Source organism: Clupea harengus, chromosome 11 (assembly GCF_900700415.2).
Source record: "Clupea harengus chromosome 11, Ch_v2.0.2, whole genome shotgun sequence".
NCBI lineage: Eukaryota > Metazoa > Chordata > Actinopteri > Clupeiformes > Clupeidae > Clupea > Clupea harengus.
Genome location: NC_045162.1, coordinates 4923446 through 4939579, shown reverse-complemented (window position 1 = coordinate 4939579; position 16134 = coordinate 4923446). Strand labels below are relative to the sequence as shown.

Below are 16134 nucleotides of genomic sequence, written 5' to 3'. Positions count from 1 at the left end.
TGGATTTTATTTTTAGTAAACTAAACTAAAGTTTGCTTTGTGATGGTGAAATATAAATTATAAATATCTCAAAACTGTTTCTGGCCAACTAACAATCTATAGTCAAAAGCATTTTGTGCTTTTTCAAGCATATTGATTTGTTTCCCTTTTCCTTTGCAAGAAAAATCAAACAGCTGCAAATAATCACATGGATAAAATACATGGGAACATTCATAAAATGACCACATTGTCAGTCATAATTACAAAACTCTTGTTGATATTTTTCATTAAAATTTGACACAAAGAACAATGCATTAGGCTACAAAGGATAAATCCCGCATTTGAATTATCCATGATCACAATATATTTCTTTTCAATTTTTTTAAATGACCATAATGATCCTTAAAAAAGGGCACATACTATTAAGTCTATTGAATCACTCCATGAGACCATAGCTTAATACATTTCATGAGATGCTCTGAATAGCAGGGTAGTCTGTGTGCATGGTGGGGACAATGGACGTGTAATGAAGCTAACTCCACTACAATGAAAGGTGTCAAGGAATAAAAGAGGGATCATCTAATGGAGGACGGATGAGAGGAAAAGTGAATTAATGTAAAACACAAAGGCCTATGTATCAAAGTGCTTTGGTAGTTTTATTGAGGCGAGATAACCACTGCAAAGTGAAAATATTTAACGGTCACAGAATCCATTTTGTACTGGATGGATAATCTTTGCGGTTGTGACTACCACTGTCCACAAGATGGCACTCTAATACTACTGAAAACACTGCACTGTACTTTAATGCAAGTATGGCATTAAAAGTTATGAAATGCAGAAATGCAGCACATTAAACCTCAGTTTAAAAACAAGACAATAACACACCAGTTTAAGGAAGGTTTGCAAATTGAATCGCTGACCTAAGATACAGGAGCTACACTTATACATACAACAAACAGTCCAGACTTGTCTGTCTTTCAGTTACAGTAAAGGTTGAAAGTTGAAAACACAACAGAAAAAACTCTGTTATTCTGTCAGAGTCTTTACATACTCTGTGTACACTTAAAAACAAAAATGCCACAAATGTCAGTTATAAAAAGAAACCACAAGTCAAAACTTTCCTATAAAGACCCACTCAAACAGTCAGGCCTCAGAACATGTACAGGTGGAATGGTTTTATATGTTTTACACTCAGTTTCTCAAACGGGACAAGGCACGAAAGGGCTCAAATTTGAACTGTTGTAGCATTCCTTAAGACTACAGAACCAGCCTGTAGATGGCTTATATTTTTAGGCTAAGGATAGGCCATCAAGGAAAAATGTAGATAAAACCGATTCATACAACTAAAATAGACTGACACGAAATGTGTACACTCTACACATTTTGTCCACTATATATGAAAGGAGCATATTTCTGAAACTGTTACTGAGTGGCAAGGCTGGGAACTACAGTACGTATACATGTAGTAAAAACTTTTTGTTGAAATCATTTTCAGTCATAATGGTATTAAAAGGATGTGCATGACCCCTTTAAAGTGCAAATTTTAAATTGTAATCCCAAACAAATTGGATTTATTTAAAGACCAATTTCACTTAGCAGTCCCATACGGTACACTTCTGATGTCCTAAGTCTCTTTCAGGTCTGTCCTTACTCTGCCCCTCTGCCCCCCTCGTCACCGCCATAGTGCTCCAGAGACTGGTGCCTGTTCCTGGAGGGGGCATCTGCAAACCGAAGGCCACAGTCTTCACAGGCGTACATCAGCACTTTCGCTCCTCGGCCACCAGGAGGCTTTGTACCACCGGCACCAGAGGAGCTCGATTTGCCCCTGGCAGCTCCGGAGTGAGACTGGCTGTCGGGCTCCACGCCGAGCCTGGAGTGGGAGGACTGGCCCGAGGCCGTGGTGTTGGTGGAGGCCGGGCTGGTGCGGGTGCCGGTGCTCGGGTCGTGGTGCTCCGTGAAGGGACTGCTGGAGCCGAGGCTGCCGACGGGGCTCGGGCAGCGGCCCCCGGGGGCCGAGGACGAGGGGGCCTGGTAAGCCGGGCCCCGCCGGGGCTCCGCGCTGGACTCTGGGACGATACCGTGGACGGTGCGGTGGTGGAAGCGGATGCCAGAGCGGTTGGAGAAGCCCTTCCCACAGAGGCTGCAGACGAAGGGCCGCTCGCCGGTGTGGATGCGCTGGTGGATCTTCAGCGCCCCCGACTGCGTGAAGCGCTTGCCGCACTGCGGGCAGCAGTAGGGCTTCTCCCCCGTGTGCGTGCGCTGGTGTGCCCTCACGCCAGCCAGGTGCGGGAAGCCTCTCCCACAGTAGGCGCACGTGTAGGGCCTCTCGCCCGTGTGGATGCGCCGGTGGATCTTGAGCGCGCCCGACTGGCTGAAGCTCTTGCCGCAGTCCGGGCAGGAGTAGGGCCTGGCGCCGGTGTGCACGTTCAGGTGGATGCGCAGGTTGCTGTGGGAGTTGAAGGCTCGGCCGCACTCGGCGCACAGGAAGCCGCCGGCCTTGGAGGCGTGCTGCGCGCGCTGATGCTGCAGCAGCTGCGACGGGCGCGAGAAGGAGGCGCTGCAGTGCATGCACGGGTGCTGCTGCGGCTGCAGGCCTTCCTGCTGCGCGTGGCCCTGCTGGTGCCGCAGCAACTGGGCGCAGGTCGAGAAGGTGCGCTGGCAGGAGAGGCAGGGGAATGGCGGTGGGGACTGCGAGGACGGAGGGGGTCTCAGCTGCGGGCAGGGCAGGCAGGACGTGAGGGGGCAGTGGTGGTGGTGGAAGTGGTGGTGGTGGGCATGGGCGTGGGCGTGGGATAGGTGGGCTCCCGCACCCTGCTGGTGGTGTAGGAGCTGGGCACACGTCTGGAAGCCGCGGTGGCAGCACAGGCAAGGGAAGGTGGGTATCTGCGTGGGATGAGGGCAGCCCGTTGTGGCAGGAGCCGAGCTCTGGGTGTTTGTTCCTTTATCCTGCTGCTGGGGTTGGCTGGGTTCGGGGTTGGCACTTCCGGATGAGTGGCTGGGTTCTTCCTCCAATGAGAGGCCCAGGCCCAGGGCGAGGCCAAAACTGACTGAGGAGGGGTTCAGGTCTTTGGCCTGGCGCTGACGGGTAGGCTGGGGATGTGATGATGAAGAAGGGAGCCCTCTGGGCTTCAGAGTCGGAAGAATGAGAGAGGAGGAGGAGGAGGAAGAGAAGGGGCAGCCTGGGCAGTTGCATCCACTGTGTTGAACTGAGAGATACAGGGGGAAAAAGCAGGAGAGAACCAGAGATGACGGATTGAAAGATGTATTTGAAAACCTCTATAGAGCAAAGTCAACTCAAATATAAAACCATGTGAGTGAACCAAAACATGTACAGACTCAATTCTGGGTGACTTAGACACGTTGACTGGCACTTACACTGTTGCGCCTCCTCATCTCCAGCCTGTCCACTCCTCTCCACTGGTAAAGAGAGGGGCTGCAAACCACAGACCAGAGTGCCTTTGTCATGGGGGTGTCTAGACTGGACATGGGAGGAGGGGACAGCTTTCAGGCCGAGAGCCTCATGACCCGCTGTTTCCCAAGAAGAGCGCAGAGCCTCTTGTTGATTGCTGTCTTTTCCTTGTTGATGACCGGGTGAAGAGCTAGGAGCCGATGTGCTAGAGGCCATGAGGTCTCCAATGAACTGGTGCATCTCCAACCAAGAGCACGGACCACGCTGCGTAGGGAGGCGAGAGGATACGTGATTCAGCTGAGCAATACCATATTCGGACGATGGTTAAAGCTTTTCTAGAAAAGAATCTAGCCTTCAGATACTGCGTAGTGTTTTCAACGAGCTCACAACAGTTGGCATTGCTAATCGTGATTGCTTATGTTTACATAACCTCTTATAAAATATTTCTTATACGAACGTGTCTTCGAATTTGTCCACACTTTAAGAAGCTAGCCTACATCTGAGCTCGTGCTTTTGAAATATCAACCCACTTATCTGACAGCAGGAAAGTTATTTGAAATCCCCTTTTATCATAAAGATATATCAGTTACTCACGCTTGCTGCAAGCCTGTCTTTATCCATTTGGCATGAGGGTCCAATAGCAGTTTTTACAAAATCGCGTGGTGAATTACTGACAACTGTGAAATTGGAACAGTTTATTGTAGACCCCAAACTAAATAAAGGTCTCCTTCGCGTTTTTGACTGACTGTGGGGAGCAGAGGGCTCCTTGCTTCGTTTCCGCCCCCATATTTCTATGATGTTCAACCTGGTTCAACCCATTCTACCAAACAGTTTATTTCCGGGCCTTGGTGTCATGTGACTTATATGTATCCAGAGAATTGCAATATAATAGTAGACGCGACAGCTAGCTAGTTTACAAACCAAATAGTATTGCTAGCGCTGGTTATGTCCTGAAGCAGTAGCGACACTGTTGGACAGGTATCTATTTATTTAGTTGTTCTTAGTTCTCCTCCCAAACGCGTGACTTTTACTTTAAAGGCGAGCTGTCTGTCTCTCCGGCTTTCGGCTTCCTTGTGCAATTTTCATTATGGAAGTTGGAGAATGGAACAAGCTGATATTTTGGCACGCTGAACTGCATTGCACGTCTTAGTACAATACAAAACATGGGATTTTGCATTATGTCACATGACCAACAGATGAATTATACTTTCTGCACGGTGCTGACCATTTTGCCTTATTTACATATGCCTTGACCTTCGTGTTTGCCCTGACACCCCCTGTCAGTTCTCCCTGTGAGTAGCGGCACTGCTCTACATGCTCTGTGCGCGGTATGGATTTTTTGGGGTTATTACCAAGAAATTAAACCAGCCAAGCAATACAAAAAAAATCGGCATTTGGATCAGATCGGTGAGGCGCACAAACCGGTGAACCGGTCACATATATCTCGTTACAAAAAAAAAAAAAATGAAATTGTGGCTGAAAATAAACTATGATTACCATAATCAATACAGTTAACCTCAAAACATATGCCATGGAAGCCATTCCACTAGCCTTTCGATGTGGACCAAGATTATATATATATATATATATATATATATATATATATATATATATTTGTTTTGTTTTTGTTTGTTTGTTTAAAACGTCCGGATGGAGAATCCCATTGCTTTCGCCCAGCGTTAGGAGGCGACTCGATTCGACTCCACATCCATACCTTTGCTTACATGACGTTCGTGCATGCTTTAGATGGGTCAAGCTGTCTCCAAAAGTCGAGTTTCGCTTAAAACCTTGGAAATCTTCTCGCGTCCGAGTTTAGCCAGACCAGAGTGGTGTCACGCTGTTCTCGGTTTACTTTAATTATATTGAAACCATTATTAGAATGTACTTTTACATATAAAACATTGCACTGTACTGTATTTCAACAGCCTATGTGCTTCCATTACATATCAAGTTGAAATCTTTGTCCTAACAATCACTAATAATTTAATAATAAAGCTGAACTTATTTCATTGTTTGTTTATTTATACCATCTCCCAAAATTACAAATGTCTAATGATGCCAAATCATAAACTATGTCATTCATCACCAACCCATATAGCATGAGAATATTTTCCTGCCATTGTTCTTATTGATTGCCAACTTACTACAAAAGGTAAAAACAGGTATGAAAATGTATTATCTACAAGTTTGATATAAATATTATTTGAATAATTCTTCATCTCTTCTGAAACAACTATACACGGAACATACACTTGGCCTACTAATGTTACATCTGGAAGAACTTCACAGGGCCTACTCATTCAGATGAATAATTTACCTTATTTACTTTTTACAAACATCCCTGTTCTTTTAAGGTGACAGAGCAACCGTAACAGAGCAATCATGACAACTATGTTTTTTTAGGATCCTCCCCAACCCGAAAATAGAGTCTATGGAATGTTAAGAAATTTTCCATCTTAAGAGAATGAATCCAGCACTTCTGTGAATTTTTCCCCCACCTAAATATGTTGAACCAGCAATCAGTCCTCAGCCTCAAGTGACACTATTTAGCACGAGATCGTAACCTCTTGCTGGGTGGGCTGGCTGGAGGGGTTATATTGGGGGAGGTGAACCCTGAAGAGGAAGGGGAGAAGGAGGAGGAAGATGAAGACACAGAGGGAGGTCGAGAGCTGGAGGGCTGTTTGGTGACGTCGTGGTCGGCTTGCATAGCGTGCTCCATGTAATGCTGGACCAGATCACCATCTAGAATAATCCATCCGCAGGTCACACACTCGTGCGGTTCCCCTTCCAACTCTCCCAGCTCATTTCTCTGTTCATCTCTAAGGTCTACTTCCACAGTGGCGCTATAAGAGTCTTCAGCCACTTTCTTATTTGCTTCCGATTCATGGTGATGGTGATCCCGTGCATCCGTTTCTCCCACAACTCCGCTCACCGTATTTTCCTGACTCAGTGCTTCAGGGCATTTATCAGAGTGCTTTACATTCAACCTAAGGTCCAATGGAATCTCAAGGTGACCAGGGACCTGAGAACATGTTTCTGTCTCACGCTGTTGTGTCTGCTCCACTGTCTTCTTGACACCCTCTGAAACAATATTGCTTTCACTTCTAACATCAGAGATCAACAGATTTGATTGCTCCAAATGTTCCCCAATGTCAGTTTTTACATCTGTGATCAATATATCTGACTGCTCCAGGGTTACACTACTGCCGCTTCTCACACCTGATATTAATGGATTTGATCGTTCCAGATGTTCACCGGACTCCTTTATTACATTTGGTAAACTCAAATCTTCCGCGTGTATTTGTGTCTCTAAATCGGATGATTTCAATTCCTCCTTTAGCTCCTCCTTAGTCTCGGTTTTCAGAGGAGCTGTTGACAACTTCGCTTCACAAAATCTAAATTCATTTTTTTCCTGTCCACTCTCCTCTTTTTTGACTTGGACTATATCTGGAACATCACACATATTACCAAAACTTGACAACATGCACTTTTCCGAGTAACTTGGGTCTGCGGGCTCTATCTTGATCACAGGAGTGGTAAGGCCAGGTTGAGATAGTGTATTCAGTTGTTGCTGCTCAAATGGCTGTGGAGACTCAGTATTGTCCGCAACAGCAGCATACAGCACAGGATCTGGAACCCTATTTGCATCACTTTCTTGGATTAGACGTGGCTTAACCAAAGGAGCACCGTTGTTTTCTTCTGTAAGAACCTGAGTTTGGGGTTCAGCTGTGCTGACGGACAGATTTGAGGGAATAGTAGCATTGAAGGGTAGCAGCACTACCAGAGGTGTATTAGGTGGAGGTGCCTTGTCCAGACTGAGCTTCCACACACCTTCTGCAGGCTGATCGGGAACTGTGGGCCCAGGTGGATGTGCCTGTGTCCTATTTGTAGTGCTCACTTCCGGCGCTTTGTTTTGGGGTAAAGTGGGTGTCTGTGCCCTATTCGTAATGCTCACTTCCTGCGCTTTATTTTGGGGTGAAGTGGGTGTCTGTGCCCTATTCGTAATGCTCACTTCCTGCGCTTTATTTTGGGGTAAAGTGGGTGCTGTCGTTTGAGGTACAACGGCATGTTGTGGCTTCACGGTTTTGTTTTGAACAGGCTTTGTCTTCTTCATCGCCACCTGAAAAAAAGCAAATATCTTGCGATGAGTGAATGGCGTGAACAAATTCCTGACTTTTTAACAGCGGCATTCTAAAGGCCAGAGGGTCAACAAAAACACACATGTACAGATCTAGAGCTAGTTATTATTTTGCTTTTATGAGTGTACGTGTGTGTATGTGTGTGCGTGCGTGTGGGAGAGATAGAAATATAGAGACATACTGTGAGTGAGTGAGTGAGAGAGAGAAATAAGATGGGGCAAAAAAAGAATGTGTGCCGAAACCTAAACTCCTCAGGCAGATGTTCACGGTGACCACTGATCCACACCCAAAAGTAACTCACCTTCGGAGGCAGTGTGACTCCGCAGTCTTTGAGGTGGAGGTCATAGCCTTGCTGATGCGGAAACCCCAGGCCGCACTGCTGGCAGAGACAGGGCCGCTGCCCCGCGTGACCCCCCATGTGTGACATGAGCATCAGCGAGGAGCGGAAGCCCATGCCGCACTCGGCGCACTTGAGCACCCTCTGGTGGGAGCCGGCGTGCTTCTTCAGCTCCTCGGCGGTGACGAACGTCTGGCCGCATTCCATGCAGCGAATCTCATCCTGTTGCGATCGCGTCGTATGACGCAGCAGCTGTGTGCCCTGGCCTCCCTGGTAGCCCCAGCAACCGGTCGCTTTCTTGTGCTCCTCGAAGTCCCCGCGGCTAGTGAACGTGGACAGGCAAGCCACGCACTGGATGGTCTCTGGCTTGCACTGGTGCTTGTGATAGAGGCTGGCCAGCCGGAAGTGGGTCTTGCAGTGTGTGCACGTGTACGGCAGCAGGCCCAGGTGCGAGAAGCTGTGGCGCAGCAGCAGATTCTTCTTGCGGAAGCACTGGCCGCAGTCGGAGCACAGGAAGGAACGCTGGCAGGAATGCTTCTGCATGTGGCGCCGCAGGCTCTTCGCCGTCGTGAAGCGTTGGTTGCACTGGGGACAATGCGGCTTGCTGGCCTCGTTCTTGTGCTTCTGCACGTGCATCCGGCACTCTGTCAAGCACGTGAAGATGCGCTTGCAGTAGTCGCACTGGTAGAACTCCGTCTCGAAGTGCGTGGTCTTCAGGTGGAGGTCGAGGCGCTCCTCAGACTCGAAGCTGGCCTGACACACGCGACAGCGGATGGGCACGGCCTGGGCATGGGTGCGCAGGTGGGCGCGGTAGTTGGCCAGGTGGCAGAACTGCTTGTCGCACTCGGCGCAGCGGTAGGGACGCACGCCTGTGTGCTGGTGCATGTGTTCCCGGAGGAGGAAGCCGTTGATGAAAGCCTGATGGCACACACTGCAATGGTGCTCTCCCGCCGCGTCTACAATCAAAACAATGTAATTGTAATAATGTAATAACAAATGTAATAACAATGTAATGTAATAACACATTTTTATTTCCGTTTATTCCTAGCATTAGCTTGAATCAAGAGTGGCTTAGAACACAAATACAATGAGCTCCCTGGGTATGGAATATATGATCTTGGTGTTGATACCACCTTGCTCTACCAGTCACTCTGTAGGCACTATTTGGGCATTTAGAGACCTTTGTCACATTAGACATGTTTTATTTTATTAATAGCACCAGAAGTGAGTACCCACCTACTGAAGGAGTTGCAAAATCAGAATTAAGAATCAGAGTTAATAATGATTGACAATAATCAATAATCCAATTAATCTTATATTCATTTTGTATTTGTTACTTTTTAAATTGGACTTGGGTTCAAATGTATGTGTTTCTGGTTGAATATACTTCTAGATGAGATGACCTGAGATAGATGTGAATGATGTGTTTTTACCACCCTTCCTCTCTTGGTCAGATCACAGTGCCTTTGATATTCCTTACACCTCCACCCCCATGAATACAGGCCTCTGACATTTTCTCACAGCTGGATCTCTTAATCAATTTCTCCTGTGAACGAATGTTGTGGAGTTTCCCGTCTACAAAAGGTAGCAGACTGATACATATTCATGGAGGGCCAGAGCTATGGGGTGACACACCTTATGCTATGTAGGGTAATTAAACTGGACTGTTTTCAATGGCTGACCAGATGAGACATCAATTAAGCCTTTTGAGTGAAACCTCTGTATATTTCCCTTGATGCTCATCACTGCAAAAATAAAGCCTATTTCTTGACTGATCATACTCAGACTGAGTCTCCACCAATCTTTTGAAAAATAAAAATATACTATCACCACAGAAAATAATAGACAATGCACCGCTGCTATTTAGACCACTACATGCACTAATGAGTACTGTACCTGGAGCAAATAACAAGTTATCATCATCCTCATCTTCCTCCTCCTCATCTTCTTCCTCCTCCTGTTCTGAAACCTCACTGTCATCACTTTCTTCTAACGCAGGGTTTTCCTGACTGCCATTTGAGTCACTCTGGGAGATCGCCTCATCTATCTGGAGCGCACCCTTCTGGGCACTGGCCTTCTTTTCTGGATTGCTTTGCTCTTCTCTTCTACGGCGGCCAACAAACGATCTGTTTTCGGTGGTAACCGTTTTGCCATCATCGTTTTTTTCTCCTACAGCCTGTGTTTGTTTTGTGGTAACAACAGGCTTCGTTTTAGGGTTCAAATCGGAGGAAGCCGCCTTTTCAGGACAAATGTCTTTTTCGATGACTGCTAGGTGATGGGGAGACTGGGGATGGATATTCTCTACCATGTCATGGGTGGATTGAGATGAGGGCGAGTTCACAGCCCGCACAGTAACCGGCAAACTTTTGGGAAGAGTATGAACATTATCTTGAACCAGACCAAGCAGACGTTGGTCCACAGGTGAGTTTGTTACTGGAGGAGGTGATTTTGAAGGTCCTGGAACGTTTGGTGGGCTGCTTGAAGAATTGATTTGGGATGTCTCTTTTATGGGTAACTCCTCATCGAATACAGGAAGATGGTGAAAACCCAACTCCGTAAGCTGGATGTCTATAGTAAATTCAGATGCCATGACTGTTTAAGAAAAAGAAAGAATTAGTGTTTATTACAATAACGCAACAACAAAAACATTGATAAATAAATATCTGACTTCACCATACTTAAGAACTTAACTCACAATGTACAACAATACAAACCGTTTACAGAACCTTTAAATAGTAGCAGAATTAAAAGGTAACAAGATCATTATTATGGGCAAATGAAGAAAAGGGGCAAATAAAAAATCGATCCATAATCATGGTCCCTTGGCGGAGTCTCCCCTTCCACAGCAATGGGCCGTGGGTTGTGCCAGTGTAATTTTTCCTTTCAAAACGTGATGTTACTGTGCCCTTCGTTAAGTACATTTTAAAGAAATACTACAGACCTTCGTATCGGGGGGTGACGTTGAAATGGTCGCAACTGATGTTCATTAGCCATTGCTCTTTGTTGTACATTGGCTGGGAAACTATGACATTTTAAAGAGTGCCATTGAATTTCGATGACGCGGTACACATCAGCACGCTGCAGTTTTGCAAGTATTTCTTATCCGGAGTTTTTGGGAAGTTTTTACTTTTTCCATGTTCTACAACCGTACCTGGGCAGGCAGGTCACTTAAGTCTAACCGGTTAGGTGAGAGATGCTATTCCCGCGTTCATATCCAAAGACTAAAGACTATCTAGTAACTACGTCCTTATCAATTACGTTGCCATTTCCTCAAGACGTGATATGACTAAACAATGGGAATACACCTGATTCGGCGTAGACCTAGGCTGAAATACCACAGTATCCATTATCCTTTGTACATTAAAATGATCTTACATGTTCATAAGAAGCTATCAATAAAAGTATAATGCAAAACCAACTGAACAGAGCGACATGTCGTACGATTATATTTACAATTACTGTCTGTATGGTGTCTGTATTCACTTACCTGAATACAAATTATGGTTTGGTGGCTTAAGAAGCTAACGTTAGCCTTCTTGCAATGTTTACCATGCTGTTGTGCTCACTTCCTACTTGACAGGGATATATATAAAAAAAGCTTTAACGTTCCATGTATGTAGTTTCGATAGACAACTACAGTAACCGATGCACTGCCGATTGATACAATGGAAATAAAACGGATAACTGAGCTTCAGTAGGTAACTAATTATTCCTTCATTGGTCTTCACAATACCCTAAGCTAAAGCTACTGATGTTTTGCCCTGTGTATCTTTAGCGTTGAACGGGAAGAGCGTGAAACTAGCCTAATTAGTGCAGGTCGCTTCCGGTCTTGATTTCTGGATGGGAGACGGTAAAAAAATCAAAATAAAAGCCCAAGAATACTGCGAATATAACAGGACGAACGAAACGATCTTACTTTGATTTAATCCATAGCGGTAAAGCATTTGGGCATTTAATGCTTAACAAATCGCCCCATTGCACCAATGTAGTTAGCCTAGATGTTATTTCTATGCTTTAAGTGTGGTATATCAAACTACACCTATTTCACAATTATTCAGGGAAATATCTCACCTTGAAATAAAAAAAACATAACGTACATCCTTTCTTATGGTACTTGTGTCACTGCACAATGAAGTACAAATACATACCACTACATCTCAAAGATTTTCATTCCCAATAGCATGGAATAATAATTCCAATAAATCCAATAGACTGATGTTGTAAAAGTTGTTAGGCTGAGAAAACGACTATTTGTACCCCCTCAATATAGGGGTCAAATATCATTATTGGAAGGTGTAGAACATGACTCTGAAATAAAAAATGGTGAATTGTCGTCCGCGTGGCATCCATAATCTTTTAAGCGCGGGGCCTATGGATCTCTGTAGGCCGAATTATCATACACTGATACTGCAAAAGTTGAACAATGTTTTTTAAAGGCGTAGAACATGGCTCTGAAATAAAAAAAATGGGGAAGCTAAGTGACTTGCCTTGTCTGGTTGCAGAGGGATAACAACATACATATTTGAGAGATATATTTGGTCTGAGGTCGATGCAAAGATGACATACACGTGCAATTTATTGAACAGAATGGAATGCGGAGTCTGTCAGAATTAGCAGGACTCCTACAATAACACTGGCGGCCAAAGGGTGGTGCAGTGGGCCAGTGTCCCCCTTACGGGAATTATCAATGATGGAGCCTAGGGAATTCTGAAGAGGAGAGTCAGTTGCCTATTTTATCAAAAAGAGCTGATAAGGAACCTATGCTGCAGGTTCAAATTGGGGGAGAATACATTTCATTAATGGCAGATACGGTGCATACTTGTCTAAGTAAGTCCAAAAGATGCCCAACACCTCCCTGGGTCTAACACAGGAAAAGTCGTGAAAACCATAGGATTCTCAGGACAAATGCAGCTAATACCCTTTTCTGCTCCGGTACTAATCCATACAGGCATGCAAAGTGTCAGAATGCCAATTCAAATTTCAGAACACACACTCATTCATTTGTTAGGGCAAACGTCCTGTGCCGTTTAGGAATCCAAAATGAACTGGATTGGATACATTGGAACTCTCACTGGTCAGTGCGGCAAGCCAAATGCCCCTTCAGACAATAACTGACACACACACTCCCCAACCGACCACTCACACACTTTCCAACCGACCACTCACACCTCACAGGCATATTGGATAGGCCAGCTTGGAAAGGGGCCCCAGGGCCTCCACATTGCACCCTTGAATTTGACAAAGAAGCAGATGCAGAGATAGAGGAAAAATGGAGTAAGGAAGTGGTACAAAACAGAACAAGATTCCCTTAAAAGCCCATTACATAGTGGGAAGGAAGGAAGAAGTAGGGATAAAAGGGAAATTCCTGGAAGACACAGTATACTGCGATATGACTAGAGCTGCCTTGCACATCACCCTCCTAGGTTACAGAGCAAGATATGTTGGACACATGATGAACAGAGCATTGTTTTTTAAAGTCAGGGGATGGAAATAAACACTTTATAAAACCCATAGCCTGTATCAGGACCACAAAGGGCTTTTGCCAGTGAGTGTTAAGGGGTATAAAATCGTGTCACATTTGTGACGTGTCATGTGCTCATTTGTTCAGAAGTGAAAGCTGAACCTTGCAGTGTTCAGGGGTGTAGTTGCTGTAGTCATGCCTGAGGCAAAATTAATTAAATTTAAAGACGATGTCACATTAATGCTGCTGTGGTCAACCACAGTGGTCAAGCAATGTCCGTGTTAGATTAGCTAGTGTTGTGGCGAGACTGAGTCCCACACCTTTTCTTTCAATCAGAAGACCGGAGACTGGATGTAGAAATCTGGAGTATTTATTGCAATCAATAAGCCGCAATAAGGGGATGCCCATGGATCATCTCATTGTGTGAACGCTCCGTATACCAATTTAAGGCCTGTAACCTGTGGGATGTGTCCTATCTGGCTGTTTGCCAAAACCAATCAGAATTAACTACTCCCTCTTCTGTAACTCCCCTGAGTACCCTTGTGTGTGTGTGTGCTTATGTGTCAATGTGTGTGTCTGTGGGTGTCTGGATCTCCTGAGACCCCCTGACATCCTCTGTGACCCCTGTGTGTGCCTAAGGCTCCTCTGAGAACGTCTGACCCCTTCCCCATCTGGTAAGGATATCCTGAGGCCCTCAGTTAATTGTTAATTGTTAATTGCTAATTGTTAATTGGCGCCTGTGTAATGGTCTATGTCTGCTTCCTGTTAAGTCTACTCTTCCTAAAGTGAGACTCTCATACTGATAAGCTAATCCATGTTCATCTTAACATAAAAATATCCCACACTAGCTAATGTAATGTTAGCACCCACTGCTGCAAACTTTGTCCCCCCCCCCCCCCCATTTGTTTAAGAACTGCAACTTACCTTATCAACTACAGCGATTTCCTCTTCACTCTCATTGCAAGGAAAGCGGTTGATTGACAATTTAATCTTTTTTTTTTAAACTCAGATCTATTCAAACTACAGGGGACACAGCATGCTGTGGCATGTTGCAGTACTGGACCTGGGAATGGTGTTATCGGAAGGTTGATACATTAAGCTTTAACAAGCGGATTGAATGTACAGATAAGCTATACTGTTTCAGTGTCAAAGATGAGGGATACATCTCAAAAAACACTAAGTTCTGTTGTTATTCTTTAGGTATTAGAGCCTAGTCATCACTGCCATTAATTCACACTCAGTGTTACAGTGGGGAAAATAAGTATTTGAACCCCTGCCGATTTCGCAAGTTTGGCCACTTGCAAAGAAATGTGTGATCTATAATTGTAATAGTAGGTGTATTTTAACAGTGAGAAACAGAATATCAACAAAAAAATCCAGAAAACTGCATTTTATAACATTTATGACTTAATTTGGATTTGATGCAGAAAATAAGTATTTGAACCCCTAGCAAAACAAAAAATTTAGTACTTGGTGGAATAACCCTTGTTGGCAAGCACAGACGTCAGACTTTTCTTGTAGTTGGTCACCAGGTTTACACACATCTCAGGAGGGATTTTGGTCCACTCCTCTTTGTAGATCCTCTCCAAATCCTTAAGGTTGCGTTTTCAATGGGAGGGAATGAGGGAATGAGGTTCAAGCCCAATATTCCACGTTGCATCCCATCCATAGTCCCCTCAATGCAGTGGAGTCGTCCTGTACCCTTGGCAGAGAAACATACTTTTTCCACCTCCATGCTTGACGGTGGGGATGGTGTTCTTGGGGCCATATTCAGCATTCTTCCCCCTCCAAACGCGGCAAGTCGAGTTGATGCCAAAGAGCTTGATTTTGGTCTCATCTGACCACATCCTGTCTCCCAATCCTCCTTAGAATCATTCAAGTGTTCATTGGCAAACTTCAGACGGCCCTGTACATGTGCTTCATTGAGCAGGGGGATCTTGCGAGTGCTGCAGTACTTCAAACCATTACGGCGTAGTGTGTTGCCAATGGTTTTCTTGGTGACTGTGGTCCCAGCTGCCTTGAGATCATTCACAAGCTCCCCCTGTGTAGTTCTGAGGTTATTCTGCACCTTTCGGATGATCACCGATACCGCCCGAGGGGATATCTTGCATTGAGCCCCAGACCTAGAGCGATTGACAGTTGTTTGGTGTTGCTTCCATTTACGAATAATCGCACCAATGGGTTTTGTAACCCATTCCAGCCTTGTGCAGGTCTACTAGTGATGGGCAAATTAAGCTTTGGTGAAGCATTGAACCATTAACTTGAAGCTTCAGTAACAGTGACCTCTCCTGCAACTTAATTAGCCCAGCTAGACAGTGGCACAAGGCTTTAAAACAATGACAATCTAGTGTGCACGCACCAAATCCCCCCCCACACACACACACACACACTCACACACCCACCCACACCACACACATAAACCCGTATACAAAAGATTGTGATATATGTATATATTTTTTTTACAAATAAAGATTAATTATTTTTTGTATATTGTGTTATTGGGGAGAGAGTGCTTGGGGAAAGGATGTGCTGAAAAAATATGGCACAAGTTGGGTGTGCTTGTGTAACCAGTTATGTTGGATAGGGAACAGTCAAAGATTTTCAAAACATTATTTTTTCTACACTTTTTGGACTGAGCCTGTTGATACAGTCATATTACAGCCTAAATATTTAACAGCCAGCGCACCTTATCATGAGCGATCAGAATAAAGTGTTCCCACATGTCAGAGCGACCTCTCTTCCTAGATGCTTCTATAATTATGATAAATCAATACGAACGTAATGACTGTCACAGTATAAGAGGCTACTA

The 16134-nt window shown here is 44.9% G+C and overlaps 2 protein-coding genes across 2 annotated transcripts; both read right to left on the bottom strand.

Moving 5' to 3' along the window:
* Positions 1-614: 614 nt before the first annotated feature.
* On the bottom strand, positions 615-4966 carry si:ch211-79k12.2 (uncharacterized protein LOC568844 homolog). Its single transcript, XM_012817901.3, has 3 exons — positions 3983-4966; positions 3355-3652; positions 615-3185 (listed from the first exon to the last, which is right to left on the bottom strand). Exons 1-3 carry the CDS (start codon positions 4007-4009, stop codon positions 1627-1629), a joined length of 1884 nt encoding a protein of 627 aa, XP_012673355.2. The 5' UTR covers positions 4010-4966; the 3' UTR covers positions 615-1626.
* Positions 4967-5389: 423 nt separating this feature from the next.
* On the bottom strand, positions 5390-11683 carry wu:fe05a04 (protein suppressor of hairy wing). The gene is made up of 4 exons (XM_012817899.3): positions 11352-11683; positions 9761-10456; positions 7829-8820; positions 5390-7508 (listed from the first exon to the last, which is right to left on the bottom strand). The coding sequence occupies exons 2-4, from the start codon at positions 10452-10454 to the stop codon at positions 5931-5933; spliced, it is 3264 nt and encodes a 1087-aa protein (XP_012673353.2). The 5' UTR covers positions 10455-10456; positions 11352-11683; the 3' UTR covers positions 5390-5930.
* Positions 11684-16134: the final 4451 nt, after the last annotated feature.

Coding starts and splice junctions, on each gene's coding strand:
- si:ch211-79k12.2 (XM_012817901.3), bottom strand. CDS start 4,009: ATGGATAAAGACAGGCTTGCAGCAAGC. Junction 3,653..3,982: donor AAGACAGGCTTGCAGCAAGC/GTGAGTAACTGA, acceptor CTCCCTACGCAG/CGTGGTCCGTGCTCTTGGTT. Junction 3,186..3,354: donor AGATGAGGAGGCGCAACAGT/GTAAGTGCCAGT, acceptor TGTATCTCTCAG/TTCAACACAGTGGATGCAAC.
- wu:fe05a04 (XM_012817899.3), bottom strand. CDS start 10,454: ATGGCATCTGAATTTACTATAGACATCCAGCTTACGGAGTTGGGTTTT. Junction 8,821..9,760: donor TAACTTGTTATTTGCTCCAG/GTACAGTACTCA, acceptor TTTTGATTGTAG/ACGCGGCGGGAGAGCACCAT. Junction 7,509..7,828: donor GAGTCACACTGCCTCCGAAG/GTGAGTTACTTT, acceptor GCTTTTTTTCAG/GTGGCGATGAAGAAGACAAA.